The sequence below is a fragment of the Alternaria dauci genome, chromosome 1 (assembly GCF_042100115.1).
Source record: "Alternaria dauci strain A2016 chromosome 1, whole genome shotgun sequence".
In the NCBI taxonomy this organism is placed as follows: Eukaryota; Fungi; Ascomycota; class Dothideomycetes; order Pleosporales; family Pleosporaceae; genus Alternaria; species Alternaria dauci.
In genome coordinates, this window is record NC_091272.1 from 6,891,311 (window position 1) to 6,915,466 (window position 24,156).

General features: G+C 52.5%; 9 protein-coding genes across 9 annotated transcripts; 5 read left to right on the forward strand and 4 right to left on the reverse strand.

Moving 5' to 3' along the window:
- Positions 1-1,152: 1,152 nt before the first annotated feature.
- ACET3X_002090 (uncharacterized protein) lies at positions 1,153-2,136 on the forward strand (the record flags this gene model as incomplete). Its single annotated transcript, XM_069447455.1, has 1 exon — positions 1,153-2,136. The coding sequence occupies one exon, from the start codon at positions 1,153-1,155 to the stop codon at positions 2,134-2,136; it is 984 nt and encodes a 327-aa protein (XP_069312332.1).
- Positions 2,137-2,662: 526 nt separating this feature from the next.
- ACET3X_002091 (uncharacterized protein) lies at positions 2,663-4,565 on the reverse strand (the record flags this gene model as incomplete). The annotated part of the gene is made up of 4 exons (XM_069447456.1): positions 2,663-2,928; positions 2,998-3,043; positions 3,750-4,147; positions 4,217-4,565. The coding sequence occupies 4 exons, from the start codon at positions 4,563-4,565 to the stop codon at positions 2,663-2,665; spliced, it is 1,059 nt and encodes a 352-aa protein (XP_069312333.1).
- A 296-nt stretch (positions 4,566-4,861) lies between these two features.
- ACET3X_002092 (uncharacterized protein) lies at positions 4,862-6,404 on the forward strand (the record flags this gene model as incomplete). The annotated part of the gene is made up of 2 exons (XM_069447457.1): positions 4,862-5,039; positions 5,092-6,404. 2 exons carry the CDS (start codon positions 4,862-4,864, stop codon positions 6,402-6,404), a joined length of 1,491 nt encoding a protein of 496 aa, XP_069312334.1.
- Positions 6,405-7,147: 743 nt separating this feature from the next.
- Positions 7,148-9,843, reverse strand: ACET3X_002093 (uncharacterized protein; the record flags this gene model as incomplete). The annotated part of the gene is made up of 8 exons (XM_069447458.1): positions 7,148-7,512; positions 7,570-8,261; positions 8,356-8,405; positions 8,455-9,264; positions 9,317-9,416; positions 9,467-9,563; positions 9,629-9,740; positions 9,817-9,843. 8 exons carry the CDS (start codon positions 9,841-9,843, stop codon positions 7,148-7,150), a joined length of 2,253 nt encoding a protein of 750 aa, XP_069312335.1.
- An 863-nt stretch (positions 9,844-10,706) lies between these two features.
- ACET3X_002094 (uncharacterized protein) lies at positions 10,707-11,567 on the reverse strand (the record flags this gene model as incomplete). Its single annotated transcript, XM_069447459.1, has 1 exon — positions 10,707-11,567. The coding sequence occupies one exon, from the start codon at positions 11,565-11,567 to the stop codon at positions 10,707-10,709; it is 861 nt and encodes a 286-aa protein (XP_069312336.1).
- A 2,248-nt stretch (positions 11,568-13,815) lies between these two features.
- ACET3X_002095 (uncharacterized protein) lies at positions 13,816-14,703 on the forward strand (the record flags this gene model as incomplete). Its single annotated transcript, XM_069447460.1, has 4 exons — positions 13,816-13,863; positions 13,944-14,343; positions 14,391-14,604; positions 14,655-14,703. The coding sequence occupies 4 exons, from the start codon at positions 13,816-13,818 to the stop codon at positions 14,701-14,703; spliced, it is 711 nt and encodes a 236-aa protein (XP_069312337.1).
- Positions 14,704-16,545: 1,842 nt separating this feature from the next.
- On the forward strand, positions 16,546-17,830 carry ACET3X_002096 (uncharacterized protein; the record flags this gene model as incomplete). Its single annotated transcript, XM_069447462.1, has 4 exons — positions 16,546-16,725; positions 16,809-17,176; positions 17,225-17,347; positions 17,584-17,830. The coding sequence occupies 4 exons, from the start codon at positions 16,546-16,548 to the stop codon at positions 17,828-17,830; spliced, it is 918 nt and encodes a 305-aa protein (XP_069312338.1).
- A 176-nt stretch (positions 17,831-18,006) lies between these two features.
- On the reverse strand, positions 18,007-19,714 carry ACET3X_002097 (uncharacterized protein; the record flags this gene model as incomplete). The annotated part of the gene is made up of 3 exons (XM_069447463.1): positions 18,007-19,143; positions 19,202-19,595; positions 19,644-19,714. 3 exons carry the CDS (start codon positions 19,712-19,714, stop codon positions 18,007-18,009), a joined length of 1,602 nt encoding a protein of 533 aa, XP_069312339.1.
- A 1,445-nt stretch (positions 19,715-21,159) lies between these two features.
- On the forward strand, positions 21,160-22,301 carry ACET3X_002098 (uncharacterized protein; the record flags this gene model as incomplete). Its single annotated transcript, XM_069447464.1, has 4 exons — positions 21,160-21,366; positions 21,418-21,727; positions 21,866-22,159; positions 22,210-22,301. The coding sequence occupies 4 exons, from the start codon at positions 21,160-21,162 to the stop codon at positions 22,299-22,301; spliced, it is 903 nt and encodes a 300-aa protein (XP_069312340.1).
- Positions 22,302-24,156: the final 1,855 nt, after the last annotated feature.

Sequence of the window (24,156 nt, forward strand, 5' to 3'; positions counted from 1 at the left end):
CCCATGGTGTTCCCGCGGAGCTGGATGTATTTCGACGCTGCAGCTGGTCGGCGTCACAAAGGCACGAGCCCACGTGGTGTTCAGTCGCCGCGGCTGGTCATCACGGGGAAGATTGTTAACGAAGTGGCCCACAAAATTGCGTTTACACAGGATCCTCGGAGCTCTGTTACAAGCCGACGCTACTGGAATGTCTGTTCAACCCTCAACATCTCACACCAATGCGCTCGCATCGCAGATCTATGGCCGAAAACTCAGACTCGACCTTCGCAAGACCGGGTCTTGAATGTCCTTTTAGCTGATGGGTCCTTTGCATCGAGCCAAGCGCTGCGTACCCAGTGCAGCAACGGTCTATCTCCTTTGTACACCACAGAACTATTAGAAACGTACCATTCGCTCGAGCGCTTCTCAAAAAAGCAGTGGCGCCACATGCCCAGTACGAAGACGGAGTTTGGGCGCAGAGTGGCTCAGCTCTGTGATCATGCTCGTGTAGCGTGGGGGCGACGACTTATCGTCAGTCGTGACTGGAGACTTGGTCTTGCGCATGAATCGGTCTGGGAGGGAGATTTGGTTTGTGTGGTTCATGGGTCGAAAGTTCCGCTTGTGTTGCGTCGGCTGGAGAGTGGGGGGTATCGGTTGATTGGGCAGTGTTACTTGGAGGGTGCTATGCGTGGTGAGGAGGTTGTTTGGGGCGAGGGTGATGCGGATGAGTTTATAATTGAATGAACGGTACTTTTTGGCCTTGTGGTAGGTCAGTTCTCAGTCTCCTGCTGGAAGCCTATCGTATCGCGATAATCATCGGGGTTATACTTTGGGGAACGATTGGTGGAAGCCTCAGTAATACATCCAAGGACTCTACACACACGCCTTTGGGATCTTTCGATTGCGCTGTGTCTCGGTGGCCAGTTGTGCAGGCATACACCCCATTACTGTCTATTCCATGGTACCTAGCGACGCAGACCCACAGGCGACAGGCCAATCAAGAATAGTCTCTTACCGTCGGTACCACCAATCAGAAACCGCTCAGTACGAAGGAGAGCCACTTTCTGATGCTTCCAAAGAAAAGCATGTCTGTTTCGACTGCAGGACTCACTTCTTCTTTCAACTCTCATCAACTTCTGGCCCATGCTCTCAGCTTCAAACCGTCCCAACACAATGAATCCCGCCAAAGACCAGCATAACGAGAACCCTACGCCACATCCCGTCACAACACAGCAAGGCAGTCTTGATCACGTCCTGGACGTGCTTGCCTTACACAACCATCCCTTCCTCCTCGTCGGATGCGCAGCACAGCGCTGGATGGGCTCCAACGGCAACATGACCAATGTGTGCGAAATCGTGATCCGAAATGACGTTCTGGACACTATCGCTTCTGATCTACTCGCGACAAGAAAATGGAAGCTCTGGACCAAAAATCCAGAAGCAGAAGAAGACGCGGTCGACACCCACGCCCCGATCTCCAAGTGCGACGCCGATATCGTGTTCCGACGGGTCCACATTGAAAACGCAAACGAGTTCGCGTATCTGGCTCTGTGGTCTGAAGATAGCTATCACATAACCGTCGACGAGTGTGCTAGCATCCAGGTCCCAGACGTATACTCGTGGTCGCCGATCCTCGTCGAAGACAGCTGGCATCCAGCCCTGCACCGCGACAACGGGTGGTGGTATGGTCCGCGTGTACGTCCAGACACAAAAGCACCGTTTCCTTCCAGTACCGCGCATCCCAACGCCATCTTCTTCCCCTCTCTGCCTCGTGGGAGAAGTGCGGCACACACGCATTCCATCTCCGTCCCATCTCTCCCGGCGTATCTCGATGCATTGGTTTATCATGTGACGCATTACAAGGTCACAAAACCGGGACTATGGGCTGTTTCCTCATGGCAGCTGAGGAATCTGACGAGGTATTTGTACCTGGAGTTGGACCATCAGCAACTTGCCCTTCTGATTGAGATGGACGAGTATGACTTTATGGATGATTATTTGGAGAGATTTGTAAGGAAACCGCGGTTCGTGTACGGTATGAGTGAGAAGGGTGAGTTTGGGGCAGCGAGAGTGAGGGAGTGGAATCCGGGGAGTTATCCGGAGTGGTGTCGAGTAAGCAAGCGGCGGGAGTGTGTATGCGAAGTCGCAACGTCATAGTTGTCCATCACTTGATGATGAATGGAAGATAAGTTGTCGGAACTAGATGAAAAAAATTATATCACAATGATGAAAATAGTACAAAATCCTCCTCCAAAAATATGGCAGATAAGACCAGCGCTTCCCACCACAACAGCCCTCTTGCCACCTCCTTGAACACAACCACCGCATCCCTATCTAGCCGTGGGAGACCTGAGCCCCCCTTAACCGTCGCCTCCAACAGGTACCTAAAGTCCAACCAGTCCCCACGATTCCCCCGCCCAACCACCGTCACACCACGCAATATGAGAAGATCCGCCCGGGACGCCACGAACCCATCGTAAAAGGGTTCGCGCGCGGCGATTGAATCCACAAAGCCGCCGCCAAACTGTAACAGCTCGAGGTTGACGACGAAGCCCTGGCAGCTCTGGAATTCAATCGTTTGCGACGAATCTTGAGTTTTGAATTGCGTGGCGCCGCTCGCGATCTTGTTGTGGAAGCACAAGATTGCTTCTAGGGATGCCGCCACGTCGACGTCGTCGGTGTACTAGCCTGAGCCGTGGAAGACGCTGGCGGCACCCCCGATTGCAATGAAGGATGAACGCAATCGGAGCGGGAGGAGGCGGGTGGCTGAGAGGAAGCAGTCGAGGAGGGCTGCTTCCATGTCGGGGGAGATGGGCTTGGAGGAAGGCATGTTGGTGACGGGTAAAGGGGGGGGAAAAGAGTCCCAGGGCTGGAAGGGTGCAGGTGGGGGTGCAAGAAAGGTGGGTCGAGGGGTGTTGTGGTGGGGAGGCGAGGATGTTGGATAGTAATCTAGCGTTGGCAATAGTTAGCACACTGAAGCAGGAGATGAAGGAGGTTGGGAGAGTGGAGGGTACTTACGGGAATGATGTCGATAAGAATTCAGGCGTAACGGTTTGAATAGAAACTATATAACGCGCGTTAGTAGGATACTACTGTCGGGATGTAGTGCTTCATACTGTTCAATGTCGTGCCTGTGTGTGTGGAGAAGAAAGAGGATTAGTGAGCAGAAGAGGGAAGATATATGTACCACATCGTACCCAGCTCTTTCCATACTCTGAATGCCGTTGCTATCTGCAGTACATGTCAACACTGAGCCTGCTTGATCCGAGATGGAAGTTTCACCTCGCCAGTCATGGCTACTATCGATCCAGTCCCGCGTGATTACTACTATTGATCCACTTCTGCATGGCGACTACCAACCAGGTCCTGCGTGTTCAAAGTCATCATCTTAGTGCAGCCTAAAGGTATTCATATATTACCATGCTAACAGCCCATGTATCGCAACGACCGTTACACACTACAATCCCCATACTTCAAGTCTAATCAAACCCCAAAGCCTCCCTTTAACATCCAAGAACCCACATCCGCCCCTACCCCTCCACCGCCGCATCCCCCATCTCCTCAACCCCACCCACCTCCCCAATAACCCCCCTCAACAACTCCGGCACAACCCTCGCCGCATCGCCACTAAAAAACCAATCACCATCACACAACCCCCCCGCCGGCACATCATTCACATCCGTATTCACAATCGCGACCCTCGCGCCTCTACTCCTCGCCAGATCCACATACCCCGCAGCCGGATACACTCTCGCACTCGTGCCAATCACCATGATAAGATCGATACCCGCTTCATCGGAAATAAACGCATCAACATCTTCCATGACCTTCTTGGGTAGCGCTTCGCCGAACCAGACGACGCCGGGCCGGAGAAGGCCGCGGTGGCATTGCGGGCAGTGGGGGAGGTGTGCGTAGTCTATTTCTGGGATGGGGACTGTGGGGTCGGAGATGTCGAGGTCGGTGGGGGAGGTAGTAGTAGTAGTAGAAGTTGTATCAATGGGTTCGTGAGTGGAAGAGGAGGTGGGTATAGCGAGGGCGGGGACAATGGGGTCGGTGTAGTTGTTGTGCTCAATGTAGTTGCAGAAGAAATCTGAGCATTTTACGTCGAAGAGGGAGCCGTGGAGGAGTTTGAGTTGGGCGGGGGGATGGTGGGCGCGGGGGGAGAGGCCTGGGTGGGAATAGTTTGTTAGATTAGATATGGTTATGTGAAGATTGAGCGTGAGGGGGAGAGTCTTACCATCGACATTCTGGCTCAAGGTAAGGAAACCAGGCTTCTTCCGCGCTAGCTCAGCGAGCGCGTAGTGGGCGGGGTTCGGCTTAGCTGTAAGCGCCATGTGTCGTCTGTAACTGTAGAATTGCCACACGAGCCCTGGATCGCGCTCGAATGCGCCCGGTGTGGCGAGCGATGTCGCATCGTGTGTGCGCCACAAGCCGCCTGCGCCACGGAACGTGGGCAGACCCGATGACGCTGAGAGGCCGGCGCCGAGGAGGGCGAGGATGCGCGTTGACTTGGCGAGGTGTTGCTGGAAGCTTTCTAGGTCCTTGGGCGGCACAATGCTGCTGCTGTTGCTGGCTGTGGAAGCCATTCTGCGGATGAGCGAGTGGAGAATCACGGTGACGACGGTGGTGGGGGGCGTCTTCTTCGCAGACCAAGTATGCGAAGAAAGGGTTGAGGGCGTACAGGTGCGGGTGTCATGTATGCGTTGTTTGTCCGACACGAAGAGGCGAGAAAGAGAGATGGGAGCCTGGAGTGTTTTGGGTTGCGGGGAGGCTGCAATCCAAGGCACGTCAGACTTCCCCGCTAACTACCATTCCCGCCCGCTAGCGCTGCCCACGACGTCGGGAAACGCGCATGGACATGTTCCGACGTTGGCTCAACACCATGACTTTTGGCCTGAGACTGCTGCGCCCGACTACGCGCGTGCGATGGCGGCCGCGGCAATGGAACCCCACGAGGACGTATGCTGCTGCTGCTGCTGCTGCTGCTGTGCACGCATCTGAACTGCGATTCGGACAGCCGCTGCACGAAACACATCCACACCTACTCAAGGCCGGGGAAGGTGATGACCACACATATATCCTCTTGCGTTGCAAACTAACACGCCCCAACAGTCACGCCCGGCATCACAGCCCTCGAATACCACCACCGCCGGTGCGCCCTCGCCAGACAACTCCCGCCCAACTCGGCCGCCGTCTTCGCTGCGAACGAGCTCAAGTACGCGTCCGGCGCCGTCTTTTACAAGTTCCACCAGGACCCGGATTTTCTCTATCTGACGGGGTTCAAGGAGCAGGATGCGCTGGCTGTGATTGAGAAGCACGGCGATGGCGACGACGAGTTTACGTTCCATCTGTACGTGCGGCCGAAAGATGCGCGTGTAGAAGCCTGGGAAGGACCACGGTCAGGCGTCGACGCTGCAACCGATGTGTTCAACGCCGATGTCAGCGGTAGCATCGACGACCTGCCACGTCTCCTCCCGGATATCGTGAAGCGCATGCAGACCATATACACAGACCTGCCGCAGTCGCGGGTGTCGAAAAATTTACTGTCAAGATACCTCGCTGGCACGGAACCATCGCGTACAGGCGGCATCTACACCGTCTTCCGCGACGCCCCCGCTTCCATCCGGCCCCTCCGCCCCCTCGTCAACCAACTCCGTCTGATCAAATCCCCCGCCGAGATCACCAACATGCGCCACGCCGGCCGCCACTCCGGCCGCGCCATCACCGACGCAATGCGGCAGTCCTTCTCCCGCGAAAAAGATCTAGACTCCTTCCTCGACTACTGGTTCAAACAAGACGACTGCGACGGCCCCGCCTACGTCCCCGTCGTCGCAGGCGGCACCAATGCAAACACAATCCACTACGTATCCAACGACATGCTGCTCTCCCCCACCGACCTCGTCCTCGTCGACGCTGGCGCACAGTACGGTGGGTACGTCACAGACATAACGCGCACGTGGCCCGTAAGCGGTAAATTTTCTGCGGCGCAGCGCGATCTGTATGACATGGTGCTAGCCGTGCAACGCAGTTGTATTGCGCTGTGCAGACAAGATTCTGGATTCTCGCTAGACAAATTACATAATACTGCTACGCATGGGCTTGCCGCAGGGCTGAAGGATCTGGGCTTCGATATGACACAGCCCGACGCGATACAGACGCTGTTTCCGCATCACGTGGGGCACTATGTGGGCTTGGATGTACATGATAGTCCGGGGCTGAGTCGGGGCAGGGTGTTTGAGACGGGCATGTGTGTTACGGTGGAGCCGGGCGTGTATGTGCCGGCGGGGGATGAGAGGTGGCCTGAGTGGGCGAGGGGCATGGGCGTGAGGATTGAGGATAGTGTTTGTGTGGATGCCGAGAGTCCGGTTGTGTTGACGACCGAGGCCGTCAAGGAGGTTGTGGATATTGAGGCGTTGAGGGGGTAAGGTGGGTGGGGGTGGAATGTGGAAAGGGCTTTTCTCTGGGGGTAGGTATTTGTTTGATGATTGAACGAATGAGGTCATGAGATGGGATCGGTGCAGGGTTCTGGTCTCGCCTCAGATATGTTCAAAAAGAGTGCTGAAATATTGGTGGAAATCTGCAACCCAGCATTGCTACCATGACTTTTTTATCCTTTTGTTTCGTCCTTTTCGTAAATGTCTTCATTCGTGGCCCTATTGTATTAAATCCCCACAGTACTTAGACTTGTAGACCTGCGTGCCTCCATCTCCGACACCAATTGGACTTGTCAATCGACAAGATTCGTGCAGCAAGTACATGTTCATGACAACATACAACACTCATTTCTCTTCGTCCTGCTCTCTTCTCCAATCCGGCGAATCGTGACGCGTTTCGTCGACATCTAGACGTCGTGGTTGATAGCGAAATCCGATAAGAGAAAGCGCCGCCGCCGTACGAGAAGTGCAACCATTGTCCGGACATGCTTCCATCAGAGTACGACGTGTTTCCTTGTCGTCTAGTCGTGTCTGCGATGGCGCATCATATTCCGGTACCAGATGCAGTGCCGCAATTGCAGGATATCGTTATTGTCGTCGGTAGCCCCATTGGACAAAAGCATAGTTGCCAATCGTCAACTCCCGCACGTGAACTGATACCGTCTTTCCCGCCATCATCCATCCTCTTCCCAACCGCGCGGCCATCATTACTATTATCATCAACGTTCCCACAATCACAACATCTGAAACTGATACCCCCCAAACCCATCCATCCTATAGCTAAACAGCGTCTCAATCGGCTGATCGTTGTCCGACCAAGGCAAATACTTCCGATCAGTCTTGCTCGCCGCCGGCTGCAGCAGCACCGTGATATCCTCATCCGGAAACGCGTCTGCGACCTCGGCCCACACAAACGGCTTGCTCGTCTTGACTATCGAGTAGACGATTTGGTACGCGCGCACGGCGAGCGCATTCGTGTTGCGCATGCTGCGGAGCGAAGAGACGAGTTGGCGGACGCTGCGGTACGAGGCGGGGAGGGAGTCGCGGAAGTGGTCTGGGCAGGATATGGCGATCATGAGGACGGCGAGGGCTTGCATGACTGTGTGGGAAAAAGAGTAAGTTAGCGGGTGTAGTCGCGAAAGGGTCAACAACGTACTGTTATGGACTATTGTCCACCACGGCCCTTTCTTGTACACATTCGTGATTTGAGACTCTGCGGATAAGAGCGAGGCGACATTCTGTGCCGCCCGTACACATGTCTCCGCCACGGACTCGTCCAGCGAATTGAAGTCGTCGGTTCCGGCCTCGAAGCATCGTTCGATGCGGCGGAGTGAGGGGTAGGTGGACAGGATCTTCATTCTGTGATATTGAAGCTTGAGCAAGAAGACTTCACGCTGCTGCTTGTGGGCTAATTTCCATTCCTGGGAATGGAGTTGAGGGATGTAGCTAACTGCCCACTTGTCGAGATCACCAACTAGTGAGACGGTAATCTGTCGCAAGTGGTCCCAGGACGGTGCTGATTTACGTTGAGTGTACAGTCTAGAAATGATTCGTTGTGTCAAGAGGTTCAGGTGGGTTTCGGCGTTGAGGAAATCAAAGCTGACTATGCCAGCGCTTTGCGATCGGCCGGGAGAACAGGTGTCGGGGAGAGGCGTTGTTATCTCATCGTTGGGCATGATGCTCGGTCGGCCCATGATTGAACTGAGCAGGCTGTCCAGAGAGTGTAAGCTCCACCAGGTGCATATCATGCTGTGTCTTTGAGCGGGCGAGACGGATTCGTCGTCGGTTTGGACGTGCAGTCCGAGCGAAAACGCCAATCGTATCGCTGTGCCTGCCATGACCCAGGCCCTATCGATCACTTGTCAGCACACCGTACAGCAGCCAGAACGATTTGTTTGTGAATCCAAAAAAACTGAGCAGTCGGACTATATTCAGTACGTACCGATTGACGTGGCCCACAGTCATGTAGTAGATTGCAAAGAGACCTGCAGCCTGCAAGCATTTAGCCCTGACCAGATGGAATCCGCACAACGGAACTTGCCTGCGTAGTGAGTAGATCTGGGGTCGACAAGACGACGATAGTGTCATTCATACTAAGCAAATGAAACGCACGCGACGAGTAGAGAATATGGTCCAACTCGTCGGCTCGCCAGTCGGCCTGTATGAGGTGGGAGAACTTGGTACCTATAGCAAACACGAGGTTGACAAGCGCAAACCATTTCTGCGGGCAGTGTATCGCCTGGCCGTTGCGCATCAGAGTGTAGTATTGGTGCAGTTGGTGTTCGATCGTCACTGGAAGGATGGGAAAGGAGCTCTGGACGGTCTGGGCATAGCACTGGAACAAGAGCGCTGCGGTATGTTCTTGTGGAAGCTCAAAAGGATTGCCGCAGTCTACGAGTTTGATGTCTTCATGGTCAAGATAATAGTTGGTCGGGGACATTTGTTGGCGCGGAGTTGCGGAATCAGACACGAGTGGTGCGCCGAACATGGGAGAGGGCGGCTCAGAGAGTAGCGCGGCGGATTCCCCTGGACCAACGAGGACGGCGTCGAAAGCCTGTGTTCTACTTCGCAGGTTCTGCAGCCATTGTACTTCGGAAATCTGGCCTAAGAAGCCGGCTTCGACTACGTTGAGCTGATCGCCACCTTGCTCGTCACCAGATTCCTCGAGCACGATACCATCCAGTCGTGGGAGGGGTGAATCCTCAGACATGGGTGATGCTTCTGCCGCGATTGACCCGTGGCTAGACGACGGGGCAAAGGGGTGCATGCCCGAGTGCTTTTGGTACTGGTAAGCGGCGGAAGCTCGTGAAGAAGAGGATATGGAGACGGGAGAGGCGGCCTCATCATCTGACTTGGCGATATCAATTACACATGCGATCCATGGCCGGTGTGAGGATACTTACATCCTGGAGGACGTCTTCGATCCTGCGCCGGTCATGGTCGTTGACGCGCAGGCTGAGGTCTTTCAGGACAGATACGAGGGCCTGGTTGCGGTCTTTGGCACTGCAGCAAGGTCAAAGTCGGGACTGGGCAGCTAGACGAGAAAGACTAACTTTGCCAGACGGTCCTTCCGGGTGCGCTCGTAGAGACATGTCTTGTCGGTCTTTTCGCAATAGTTGCAACGGGGAAGGCCGCCGCTGCACTTGATCTCTAGCGTACACGTGTCAGATAGTGACGAGGCATGCGGAGCTTGGGCATGGTTGTTGAGAACTCACTCCTATTGTGGCAATTCCGACACGCTCGTTGTATTCTATCTCTCTGTCGAGACTTGGAAGTCGTGGGCGGCGGGACGCGTCGGGCTGGCAAGCGTGGAATGGCAACCTTGGACTGCGACCCATAAGAACCAGCTATGGAGGGAGCACAACGCCTGTCGTCTTGCATCGGGCCGCTTGCGGAAACTCACGCTGTGTTGTAAAGGAGCAAGAACCATCTCAACGGATCTCGAATCGTGTTTATGCAGGTGCTGCCTGCGTCATGAGCAATCGAAGATGGCGACGAGCAGTAGGCTTGGCAGTACAACGATGGAGGTGATTGGTCTCGGTACACAACTCCGGAGGGCCAATGTTGAGCTTGTCCGCGCCTTTTGCCCTGGATCTCGACCTTGCGCCGCTAGCACAGGGGCAATACAAGTTTGCGCCTCGAACTCTGTCCGAATGCACACGGCCATGACGGCCTCTTGCTGCCATCAACAACGAGACTCGACGTCCTGCAACCTCCCAGATCCGCATGCGCTAGTGGTCGGGCCCCTCTGCCGTTGTCCCTCTGCCGTTCTGCCGCAGCGCGTCTAGAGGAGGCGCACAATGCGCCTCCAAAGGGCCTCGCCCTGTCATTGCAGCCATTTCCCCTCGGTTCTGCGCATTTCAGCTCAATCATGATGCTGCATTCGAGCTGACCTCGACCGTACTTTAGCGAGCCTTCTTCCACGCTGGGGCTGGGCCAGGGGTGTCGCTCGGTGAAAACAGCCGAAGACTACGCGAGTAAAATACCCGCGTGTGTACGTGAGTCGCAAAGACGCGATATTGGCACCTGCTGTCCCGTGTTTCCTACCTCTCCATCTCACCCGTCTTGTTCTTTTGGCGGCCGAAGATGCGATGCTGCTGTGTGAGGTGAGTGAGCGTTGTTTGTGTTGCGCTGTTGGTTGCATCAAATACATACAGGGCCTCACTAGCGCGCCTACTCGGCTCGTGCAAGAAGGAGCGGTGGATGGCACAGAGTCTCGAACAAAGGCATCTCTTCGATACGCCATTGGTCGCCATCATCGTATCAACACGCTTGTGGACTTGTCTCCGTCGCTCACGCATACTCGAGCCAGACCCCGCCAACATCTCTCTCTTCCTCTCCGCCATCCAGTCTCTCTCTGCTCCCTCCAGCGTTCCCAGTTTCCGCGTCGGTCGCGAAAACGACATCTCCATACCAGAAACACTGCTCTGCGACGCGCTTCCGCTCTTCCTCATTCTTCGGCAAGCGCAGCACAATTTCCGTACTGCCCTTGAGCTTCTCAACCTGCTGCACGCGCCCAAGCAAGAAGCTAACCTCGCCATAGTCTTCTCTCTTAGCATAGCCAATGATGCTTTCATACACCGTCTTTATCTCGTCAAGCATCGCCCGGTCTCGCACGATGATGCTGAATTGTCCAACACCCAGCGCACCACACGGATGCGTAGTCTGCGCCTTATCAAGCGGCACCCGAACATTACGAGGCGTGATGTCGTGACAGAAGAACGGCACCTTGCCTCTAACAGCCTGGCCTCCCTTGTCGCCTTTGGGGAACGTGACAGCCCAAGCTACGTCCACACCATCCGCTCTTTTTCTCCCGCCCTTGACCGGCTCCGAGTAGCCCTCTTCGACCCACGTGCGGCTCTTCTCGGGGGTAAGAGAGTTGGTCAGGCACCAATCTTTCCACCCAATCACCTCCGCGTCGGGGCCCCACCAATGGTCGCGCGCGAGCGACGGATTGATAAAGGAGATGAGCTCGATGTAGCACCCGTCCGCGAGGAGTATCAAGACGTTTGATGTTGCGCCGTCTGCGTGGAAGCCGCCCGGCGTAAGCGTGAAGTTGTTTGAGAAGAACGGTGGCACTTCGGGTAGTTGCGTCGTCGGGTTGGCCGGTACGAAGAGGATGAGATGATCCAGACATTGCTGTAGCGGCGCCATGGTGATGTTGGCTTCCAGAGTACTGGCTCGAGTGTGTAGGGGTGACTGTGCTCTTTAGTACAAAGGTACAGTCACAACAAGGTCTTTGGGCTGGTATGTGAAAAGACGGTGCATGCACGTGGAGTCATCGCATTTGGCCGAAAGGGTAAGATCTACAACGATTACGGAGAGGGTAACTCAGCTTTCAGCCATGATTGCGCCAGACCGGTATTTCAATTTGCTATCTCTACACTGTATCGCCTGGCCAAGAGGAAGTTTGGAATTTCCAACACTTTGACGTCTTGACTGTTGTGGGTACAACGGATTGAGGGCAGGGTGGTTCGACAGGGAACGCGGTGGGGCGGGTCAAGCCGCAGCACACCACCCGGCTGCAGCTGTCCTCGGCAGCGACACGCTCATTCCTCTCGCATCAGCCGTGCATGCGGGCTTCGCGCACTCTGCCATTGTCGCGCAATTGGTCGCCATATACACAGCGCATGAAGGATTGATAAATGTAAGCCACACGGGCGCCGTATTGGTGCTGCAGGCCGCCCACCATGCGTTCATTGTCGTATCTGATTTTTGCGCGTTGCGGGGTCGTGTCGCCCTCGTACAACTTGGACCGTACACCGTCGCGTTACGTGTTCTGAACCTACAATTTGAAGACTGGGAGAAACGCGACATTACACCGAATTCAAGATGCGCAGCGACTCAGGTGACAAAGTCGGCCAAGCCGGTGCTAACAATAGTGAGGCTCAAGCGGAAATCAGAGCGTCAACGTCGTCAGCCACGAGGCCTCATGTTGAAGACTATATCGATTCTTCTGAGGACGAAGTCGTCTGGAAGGGGCGCACTACCCTTCCTCGTAAGAAGAGGCGAAAGAAAGGTCGGACTGCTTCAGGCGCATCGCCTCCAGTCGACCAGGCGTCTGATCGACTACCGCGGCGAAGCGAGGCTGTGAACAACCATATGACAACACCGGGGTATTCCCACCAATACTCCTTTGATTTCTACCAACCTTACGCGCAGCCTTCCTGGTCATATGCGCCAATGTCTCCATTGATCTACTCACCGACCTTCCCACGGTTTCATGCTTCACCTGAGCCTTACGCAATCCCGGATCCAAAAGCTCAAGATGATCTACTGCGACAGAACCGTCGCGATGGAGAACTATCGAAGCTGGCTCACCTTGGCGGCCGAACAGGACCTGATACAAAGTCTACCCGCAATAAGACGTCCCGAAATAGGAGCGTCACTTTTTCTCTTGAAACCGAAACAATGGGGGACAAAGTGGAGCAGTCGAACATGATGTCACCACGATCGATAAGAAAGAGTGAACCTAGGAAGAAGATGAAAACACGCAGAGTGTCTTCATCGCCGTCGTCTGATCCTGCCTATCACCTGGCTGACGAAGTAAACGCGCCCAAAAGTGCAAATACAGCGACATCTGATAACACCATCATACCTCAACCGACAGTTGGAGAGCAGTCAGATGATTCTCCCTCGCACCCTATTTATGAGAACCATACGCCCTCGCCTTATAGCAGAGAGCGTGTTGCCAATTTAACGCCAGTACATCACGAAATGATTCTTTACAGAGCCCCGGGAGTCTCGACAGCTGCTAGAACGGTTCAAGAGGATGTGAACAATCCGTTGCCCTCATTTCACTATAATCCCATGTATGACGAGTATCCGAACAGTCAAATCGAACCCCAGAGGTTCTCTCTCTATCCTAATGACATACACAGGGCGTCTCTAGATTCCACGTGGGCGACGCAGAATGAACCCCCAAGCCAGGATCTCAGACCGAAGTCTGACAATCTTGCACATGCCGAAGGAACACAAGCGTCGCATGCAGCGCTCGAAGACATACAAATAGGGGCGGACGATGTAGCAGTCACGGAACCCCATTCGCCAAAAAATCAGCAACCCGGCATTGTTGATGAGCAGATCGCTAGACGCGCAAAGCATCACGAATTGGACGGATTGATCATCGCAGTCACAGTTCACACCGGCCATGCTTCTTTTTACTCGCAATTTTCGACTCCATCACAGATGAAGTGGCCCGATCGTATGAGTGTCGTTGAGAACTTGAGAATGGATGTCAAGAGAGCCGTCAGTGCAAGAAGGCTAAGGCGGAGGGACGGCTCGTTTTCCATGGAACTTTATTGCGAAGAAGGGCCATCCTCCTCCAACGAAGACCAAGACCACCAGATGCAGTGGCTGTAAGCAAATAATGATTTACGCAGCAACGACCATCACTGAATCGATGCCCAGGCATATGCAAACGCATCGGTTGAACCTCACGGATTTCGAGGTTCGTTGAACCATAATCTCATATTACGCAGTACAAAGGAGCGGCACTGGAAGGGGAACAGCAGCTAACGGCCAACACAGAACGCCTGTTTGAACGCTCCAGGCGTCAACAGCAAAACACGTTTCACGATGCTGAGACTCTTCGAACAAATCCGAACCAAGCATCAAAAACAGCAGTTTGATGGATATTGTATCGAGCCTGGCACAGTAATGCGTTACGACGGTATCCCTTCGGATGGCACCGACAATACGCAACCGTCTGCTAGTTTTATGTGCTTTCCCTATCTTTCGGTAGGTCCACGTCAGCAGCCCGCTGATTCACCCAAGATGGGGTACCCCACCAGAAGTATATTGCAGACTCTCTATCCTTACGAATCAACTGCGCTACGCGAGGAAACTCCAAGCTTTTGTAGTGATTCATCTCAAGCGTCAGACCAAGTTCTCTACGTTCCTCAGTGTTGGGTCGTTATTCTCGACTCCAGTAAGTACGCATACAACACGTTTATCACTGCGGCCTGACTGTGCTAGCTATCCTCATCTCGTGTTCTGAGCTTGGAGTTGATGATCTCATGGATAAATCAGTGACAATCTCGCATCATAAGAAATACTTCCCACCTGTCACTGGCCAACAAGGCGAGGAGCCGATACGCGTTGAGGATTACTTGATTGAAGACGATGAGTCTGATGTTTCGACCACGACGGGCACCTACGACTCTCCTCTGAGTGACGCGGAGACACCCCTGTCGGTTGGGACAAGAGATGACACAGCAAAACAATTCCTGAATCGTTTAGGTTTCAACCCCGTCTTGGAACATCCCGAAAAACGACCGACAAGCTCTGAAAAGCCCTCAGGGGCCACAGGAAGTTATCGAGCTGACATGGATCTCGGGAGTTTCCCAATCGCTGCTGTCATCAACGGGTCCCATGAAACGCAACTCTGGAGCACACTACTTACAGATGAAGAAGCGGCCGAAGCGGAAGCGAGTATTCTTGCGGTATTAGACACATTGAAGAGCCCAAGAATGACCACGGAGTACCTAGAAAGATTCGATCTGTGCATTACGCACGTTCTCACTCTATGGGATCGCGCCCCAGCCGGCGAGCAAAGGCGTCAATCTGGCGTCTTGACACGATTGCGGGACAGCATATTCCGTGCGGAAGTACTGCATGGTATGTGTGATATAGAATCCCAGGATTCGGTCTTTTCGTCAAATCCACAATACCGAGAGGCTATGCTGAAGGCACTTGGATTCGAGGATTCATCTATTCAAAAAGAGCTTGAGAATCTTGGAGAGGTAGTCATGGACGCTATGACTCTTTTTCACGGAACCACAGACTCCAATACAAAGAACGCGATCAGACTAGCGAAAGAAGCACTTCGAGACCGAAGTAAAATAACCAAACCAGGGACTTCGAAAACAGTACAATCATCAGATCTGACTATCGAATCAGGTGTCGAGAATGTCAAACCATTTTTGACCTGGGTTCTGGTCGATGCGGAATTAGATCACAAGGATAATGCAGAACGCGTTGCGGCTGAATATCTTCACGGGATGATGCGGGAAATCGAACAGAGTCTGCTTCAAAGGAACATGCATTCGTATGATCTGTGTAGAGAACTCACAATCTCCGACCTGGAGTATTCTCTGCAAGCCTCATCGTCACAACGATCTACCGTGACTGGTAATCCTATTGGACCCAGTCACCAACGCACGCAGAGTCGACCAGGACCATGGATCACTACATTGCAGGTTTTGACGTCTTTCGGAACCATGTCAGAGAATGTTCCGCCTGAGGATCCTGTCCTTAGCGCACAAAAGCAAATGGTTCGTGCTGCAATCGATGAGCTGTTTGCATGCTTGAAACATTGGGTTGGGCTCTATGTTCCGTGCGATTACTCACACTCGGTGTGCCATAAACTCTGGGGTTCAATGGCACTTCTCAACAACGTATGTTCATTTACCGATATCTACTTCTCGCACATATCCTGATGGCCGATCTCCAAATGTCACCAGGGTGCGGTTTCAATATGGAAGAGGCAGTTTGGCCTCTTTGTACAAAACACATATACTAACGTCACAAATAGAGTGCGACGCTACTGTTCCAAGAAGATGAGCATCCAAGGCCACTCCACATCATACGCCCACTTCAGACAAGCTTCTTGCGGGATCATAAGATTAGAAAGCCAATAATTCCAATAGGTTCCTGTCTCGAGTGTAGAGACGGGCATATATATAAATCGCATCAAGAGGCTTTGAGTCATCTCAACAGAGTTCATTATCAGGACATCTCGTCGAGACATCAACAAACAGAACGCGGTTATTTTGTGCGTACCGAAAATCATCTTCGTAATGAACGAGCCAGCAAGCAACATTTGCACTTGCTGCAGATCTGCATACAGTATTTCGAAACACTGGTCACGCGCGGGGAAAAACTACATATGGGTGTTGTCAAAGGGAAGAGAACCGATCAACACCGGTACCAACTACCAGATGGCCTACTTGACTGCTTTGAAGAAACTGCGCTCTTCCTCATGCAAGCTACGACATCCATCGTTGCTATCAGAAATGAAGCCAACACATGGAGACATATACCAGGGAAAGCGATCGACGATCTAGAGACTTCTGCAGTACAAAGTGCACTGGAGGAACTAGGGAAGCTTGGAGAATCTGCGCAAGCGTCTATGACTAGAGCTGAGAAAGCCTTAGTTCTTGCTGGGGGCGAAGAAAATACTGTCACCATCGGCAGTGCGGGACCCGAGTTTTTGGTCTCGATGATCCTCCAAAACATTGGAAGGAGGCATCTGCTGAACCATGTAAAGATGGACATCAATCAACTGTACCAGGAGTATACTTCAAAGTTGGTAAGCGCCTCACATTGGACGACCACCAATATTACTACTTGCCGGATGCACAGACCTAGACCCAGCTAACAAAAGTGTTCCAGGAATACCAGATCTACCAATTCCCTCGCAAACGTCTACTGAGAAGGATCCACAAGCTTCAGGAAGAGCTCACCGTTGTTCGGCTTGTGAACACTTGGCAAACGAAAGCATTCAATAGCTTCCTCCAAGTTCTTGACCCCGAAACTTTCGAGCTGCCTACCGCCGATCGGTTGAGCATGTTCCCGCCAGAGTCAGAGTGTATTAGTGAGAGCCTCAGATCTCTTCAAGGCAAGGCCGTAGAGCTCGAAGCCCTCGAGGGACGCACGCAGTATCTCCGGGAGCAACTGAAACAGAGCGTGGAGATCCTAGAGGAAGACCACGGTAAAGCTATATTGATGTTCACCATCATCACCACCATCTTCTTACCGCTGTTAGTGTCCCCTGTTCTAACATGCTTACTCTTACTAACACGTTCTAGCTCGTTCGTAACTAGCTTCTTCGGGATGAACACGTCAGATATTCGAAACATCGACAGAACGCAAGCATTCTTCTGGGTCATAGCCATTCCATTTACTGCTGCCATCGTTCTCATTGCGATCTTGTTAGCTTATCGCGGGGACAAGTTGTACGATCTCGTCGTTCAGACAATACACGAAGTGAAAGAACAGCGTACAAAGGCCAGTTTGCCGATAGCACCTTTACAAAACGGACAAGCATGGGGCGATCTGTTTCCATTCGTTCGGTCTCCTCGAGCTCTGCGGGGCCGAAGCAATGTCGCGACCGAAAACATTGAGCTAAACAGCCTGGTCTCATCCTCTGCGAGCCGATCCGCCCCAGTAAGATGAGTTCCCGGTATCTCCGCACCATGATGATATCTATTTACAACGCTTTCGTCAACCCCTCATGCTTCACCGTCCAACTGCCATCCTTTGGAAACCCCGGCGCATCACCCTCCGAGCCTTTCCACCCCGCCGCACAGTACGCTATCGCATACAAGAAACCTGCATTCCCTGGCATAAACGGAGGCGGTGTACCTCCATCTCCGCCGCGTATCGCAAACCCCGCATCATCAAACTTCCAATAGTCATACGCAGTGAGATGGTAAATCGCACGCTGGGGATTACCTATCCGCGCACTATTGATGGCGAGAACAGGACGTCCCCAGCCCCGGATCTTGTCGTCGCTCCATACTTGCCAGACTTTGTTCGCGGTACGAAGCGCGACGTCAGGGTCTACGGCGGGCGTATCGGGGAGGATGCCTTACAGCATGATGAGGCTGCGGGGATCGCCGGTGAGCTTTGGGTCTGACCACCAAGAGCTGTTGAGTCCGTCGTAGACGGCGTATAAGCCGTCGATTTGAGGTGGTAGAGCTAGGTTCTCAGCAACATGCGTCCATTTCTCGGGCACAGGTTGGTGCAGTTTGCGTTTCCATTCTGCGGCTGCATCTAGTCCGTAGCGCCAGTATGCGAGCTCGTATGCTAGGTTGCGTGTAGAGTTTGGTGGTGTGTTCTCGGTTACGCCGTAGGTAGGTGGACCAAGGTCGTATTTTCCAGTGGTTGCGTTGAGGCCGGGGTAAGAGGCCATGTAGTCCGTGGTGGCTGTCAGCACCTTGTCCCACTTCTGGAGCGTCTCTCGTGTTGGATTGGCTTGGTATGCAAGGTTTGCGAGATAGAACGGGTGAGGCTGCTGCCATATAAGTTGAGCGTTGACATCGCCTGGCGAGCTGACGCCTGTTTCGAGTTCTGTCATCTTAGGCCATCGCGCACCCTCCCATCCCATGTATCGTGCACGAGCCAGGGACGAGGGAAGAAGCGTCTCGTATAGCTCGGGAAAGATGTTGTCAAAATATTGCTGGCGACCCCATGTGGCCCAGTGCGCGTTGTGCCAGATCAGCATTTCCATATGGAACTTCCCATACCAGCCGTTGTTCATCAATCCGCTTTCTTGAGGTGATTGGCCTTTAGCTGCGCTATTGACACGGACGTGGTACTGCGACTTGATAATGCGGCGCTGGAGCTCGGTAGCATTGGGATTGGAAGATTCAGTAAGGTCAACGAAACCTCCTTCTTTCCAATACTTGTTCCACCCTCGTACATTCTTTTGCAGTATTTTTTGTGGTAAGCTAGGCACATGCTGCTCAGGTGAGAAATGGGCAGTGAAAGCGATCGTAGAGCCCGCGGAAACGGTACCCAACGTGTACCGGTGTGCTGTGATCGTTGTTGAGTTTGGTGGCTCGCTCCGGACCAATTTGAGCTGTGATTCTTTTGGCCATCGCAGATTAGCAAAGTACCGCACTTCTTGCAAGTCATGCTGGATATGCGCTGACGTGCGATCAGTTCCATCTTCCAGTAACGCAGTGGTATGGTTAAGAGGGAAGTCGTATACACCCGCAAAGACCTACGGAAGCTATTAGTATGTGACTAAACTCCTAAGAAGAGGCCAGATCGACACATACCTCGTATTTGTACTCGGTGCTGTGTATCGGCGGATACGGAAAGTCCAACTCCACCTGCAGATCGCCATCTTGGATAAGCTTTGATTCAATCACGAAAGCGACAGCATCAGACTCGAAGTCGCCCTGCGTCACCACTCTTACGTCTTCGCCGTTGACCTTGAAGCTTGAAGTGATGGTGCCATCCCACAGCTCTAGTTCTTGTCTAGACTCAGTGATGAGAGACTCGTTGAGAGTTCTTCCCTGATAGCGGAGGCCAATGCGACCCAGGTTCAATCGATTCGGGTTACTGATAAGCCATTGAGTTGCCTGTTTGAGCTTGGCATCTGGGATGTCGTAGTAGACTTCACGTCCATATGTTTCGCGCATGACGCCCTTGTAGTCTGACGGTAGCTCCCTGTAGGCGTTAGCTGATGTTTAATGAGACGCCTTTGGGATCTCATACCCGTTCGCAGGAAGTGAGTCATTGTGCCAGGCCCAGCTGGACAGCGTGTTGAACGGTAAGTATGTCTGCATTGCAAATCAATTACCTGGTATCTGTGGTAGCCCAACGCACATACCTGCATCCCCGTGGTATCGACATTAAAAGCAAAGTTGCCATTGCCCACCTGGAGAGGTGTTGTCTCGTTGTCAATGAGGTTAGTTCGGACGATATTGAATCGTGAGACCACTGAATGTCTGCCGAAATTAGAAATGCATGTGTAGCATGGATGGTGTACCAACCTATCGATATTACCGTAAACTGCACCTACAAACAGCAAGGCGCAATATCTTCGTACACCGAAAGAGCGCATCTTTGCTGCAGACCTTGTCTCTGAATTGAGTGCACTGAGAGTTACAGTGTACTCGCAGCCCATTTGTACCTGGCGGCCAGGCAGCACGTAGGATTGGATCAGCAGATGATCCCATCCCAGTGGGGCACCATATTCCGGGGTAAATGTACACCGAGAAGGATTCTCAGGACTATCATGGGTCATGTTCGGTTAGCGGTTGACTAACACCAGCCATCCCCGCCTTTTGCGAAGCTTGATTAATTCCTCCAGTGGCGTAGATCCGGAACTCCACACCCTTGCGGCACGTCGAGGGGCATTTCCAGTGGGGGAGCGCAGCTCGGCGTGCACATTATTCAGAGGCCAAATGGACGTTTGCGCGGCAGAATGGAGAAGGTGGTAGTGCAACTGCGATACTGCTCATAGACACCAGGAGCAACGTGGCGTGGCAGCAGGACCTGTGTCCACGACTGTTTTGCGAAGAAGCTTGTTTGCAAGCCCTCGGGTACCTGCATCGACAGAAGAGCCGGTAAAGAATTCCATGAAGCGAACCTTTTTTCTGTCTTGTCTCTGGACGCATACGTAAACGAAGCAAAGATACCATGGGGAGGTGAAGCGCAAAGGACTGTCACAAGGTCGGCACAAAAGCACGTCCGTCGATTGCGTCATCGCACCCCCGGAACCTCAACAGCTCGTTCGGTGCCATACCCAGTGCATCAACAAAGTCATCAATCGACATCGTTTTCATCTCGCTTTAATCCTTCCCCGGCAAGGCGCCTGCTTGCAATGAATTCTATTGTTATATCCCGCTGGCCGTGGGAGAGATCGCCATGGACACGGACGCACTGAATGACTTCGCCTTCGTAGGTTGTACCCGTGGATCACGTTCGGGATGGCTTCTGCTCATGTCATGCCTGCTGTCATGTGGAACGTTTTCTTTCTGTCTAGAGAGCCGTACATTGATAGAATTAAGCTTGCTAAGAGGAGTGCACAGCCATGACTAGACCCCGAGACACTGGAAAATGGTGACTTCCCAAAGAGGCAATTGGGGCCCACGTATCGTTACGCCTCGATGATAGGTGAAGTTGAATACGCGACGCGCTTTGACAATGATCCCAAGGGTCAAACGGCAAAACTTTCTTTGCAACACTTCCCCCAAGCTTGACGCTCACATTGGGTACCCTCCCCACAATGGTGAGCTCCGAGAACATGGCTGAACTGGCGGCGCGTCTCCATGAGCTTGCTGACAACATATCAATCGGTCCCAACAGCGACCCTCGCGAAGAGTGCAGAACTGCAGTTCGGAAGGCTGCAATCGAGGTGGAACGAGCCATCGTCAAGAGCCACTCACGCGACGACTCTTATGTGCTGGTGCTGGTTGATGCGCATAGCCATCCGGTAAGATACGACAATCAAAACTTTAGTGACATTTACTAACACCACCTTTAGTTCAACGACGACATCTTCTATCGACCCACCGACCAGAGCTATCCCGCTTTAGACCCCGACAAACCATTCAACATCAAGGAGCGACTCTACGAAGCGGTTCGGAAGCACTTGATCGATGTATCGTCCTATTCCTCGCCAGCTACGCTTGGCACGTCTCGAATCGTTGTGCGCGTCTACGCCAACACGACCAAATTAGAGAACGATTTGTTATGCCCTTTGCAAAAATTTGCTGTTCAGTTCTCTTCCGTGGATCCTGATTTCGACTTCTTCGGCGTTGGAGATGAGGCAATGGTGGAGCTCAAGGTCATCGGTGAGTAAACAAATTCTTCAAGTACCAGACACACCCTGGAAGTATACACTGTGGGCTTCGTGTCAGCTATACAATAGAGATATCTTCGTATACTTATAAAGCGAGCTCTATATCTTAGCTTGATACTAACCTCGCTAGATGCATTCCAGTCAGCTCGCAAGGAGCCAGACTGCAAGCATGTTTTCCTCGCCGCTTGGAGACGACCAATCTACGTTTCGATGCTACAAACTCCCTCAAAGAATGTCACCCTTGTTCAAGGATACGATATGGGAACAGGTGCTAGATTGGTGTCTCTATCATGCGGTGTGATCAGTATCCCAGAGGTGTTCAGCAAGCCTGCGGAGAAAGATCTCTTCTTCTCACTCACGTCTCGCTCAAACCAGAAGCGCATGATAACCACACTAGTCAGCGACAAAGCCTCTTGCAAGGATGGTCAGTGTGGGCTACCACATGCTACCACAAGCCCTGACGAGATATGTCAGACAATTTCGTCGGGGTCGCCCACATACAGTCTTCGTCAACCAGGATGCCTTCCACAGGCCCGGGATGCAATTCCCCACCACGTACCTGTTAATGCGAACGGAGAACGTCTCAACTACTACACCCAACGGTCTTCTAGAAACGATCGGCAGGCCTACCTACAGAGATTCGGAAAAGATGTCAGGCCATGTCAATGGTTCCATCTCACAGAAGCATGTCACTTTCAAGACGATTGCTGTTACGATCACTCGCCCATCAGCGCTCAGGTTCTGAGAACGTTTCGATACATGGTCAAAAAAACGCTCTGTACTAAAGGGAGCCGTTGCCTTCTCATCCATTGCATTTATGGACATGTATGCCAGGAGCCAAAGTGTATTGCTGAAGACCTGAAATCCTGCAGCTTGAAGGAGTTCCATGGCGTGGATACTGCGTTTGCATCATGGAAAAAGGGCAAGCATGCTCCCGAGTTCCCCACCGCAGGTCCACTTCGTATGCCAGAGGAACATGTGGAGGAAGCTTCGGCTGAGGCCTTCTGGTTCTAGAATGCTGGGTTTAACATTCCCAACTGGAACAGAGAGGAGGGTAGCATTGCCGAACTGGCTTTGAAGGTCGCATTGCAGTGCCTATATGTACTAGCCTGACATGCTGCGCATCACATTTCGTAAGATTTCAAAGAGGGACTTACGAACAGTGGCAAACCTGGAACTAAACTTGGTTTCTCGAAGTTATCCGCTTCTGTGTATAACGTCAGTCTCTTGTAGACAAATGCGACGACTTCCAGATAGGTCACGGATTGACAAATATCAAGCAAGTCATGATAAGCGCGAGCACTTAATGCTGACATGTCATTGTTGTGCATAGCGACAAGGAAGCTGAAGCTAGGTAAGCATATCCACAAGACTCGTGACTATATTTTGCCCCAGGCTTTGCGGTTTTATCACTAGACTGATACCCTCCGATGCTCGATGGCATCTACGTCTTGATTTACTGAGCACGTTCGCTCTAGCAAGGCTTCCACATTATTCGCGTTAACATGTGCAAAGTCACCAGTCAAGCTCCCCACTACCGAAGTTTAAGAAGGCATTCTCAAAAAGTATGCCAAATGCCGTACACAAACGCCTAAGGTTCCCTTGCAGTAGATAGGGGTACAGTTGCCTCTGGCTGGCGGTGTTTTGGAACAACCCTTTGTAAGATTGTCAACGACCTATGTTTGACATCAGACTTCAGTCTTCTAATACCCTCGATCAGAATAGAAAGCTCGCTCCGCATCACTCTATTCCAGATGATGACAGGTCTTTTCTTCCACCCAAGAAATGATGGGAATACAGCGGTAAAATACACCAAATCGAAGCTATCGCTGAAGACAACCGATACATCCCCAGATCAAGTGACCGCAGCAGCTTTTTGGCCGATATAATTCACACGGGGTAAATTTCCTCAAGAGGAAGTTACTTTAGTAAACCCGTAATGGTAGTCCATGAAGATGCTATTTATGGCGCCTAGTCCGAAAGTGGCTTAGTCTAAGTGTACCCGCGACGGAATTCTTTTCTTCTCTTGGCTTGTCTGAACCATGTACCCTGATATACCCAGTAGTCTGGCTATCATCCCGGTTTTCTATCGCTTTAATAGTTGCCCTCCATTAAAATTTAAGCAGTTGGCATGGTGTAGTGACATTCACGAAGCCTTTCCCTCGACATATGGCATGATGGCATTCTCGTCATAGGGCGACAATATGATCGCAGTGCAGTGACTTGTTAGCCATGTCCACTGCTGCCATAAGGTTGCGCATTCATTTGGCTCTAGTCACATGTGTCATTCCATGCTAACCTTCGCCGAGTCAGATTCGCCGAATCGGCAGAACCTTTGCCCGACCAGACTACCCCTTCCTCCAAATCATCAACACAGCATTGTGCTTACTCTTATTTCGGTATAAAAAGTTTCGCAATTGA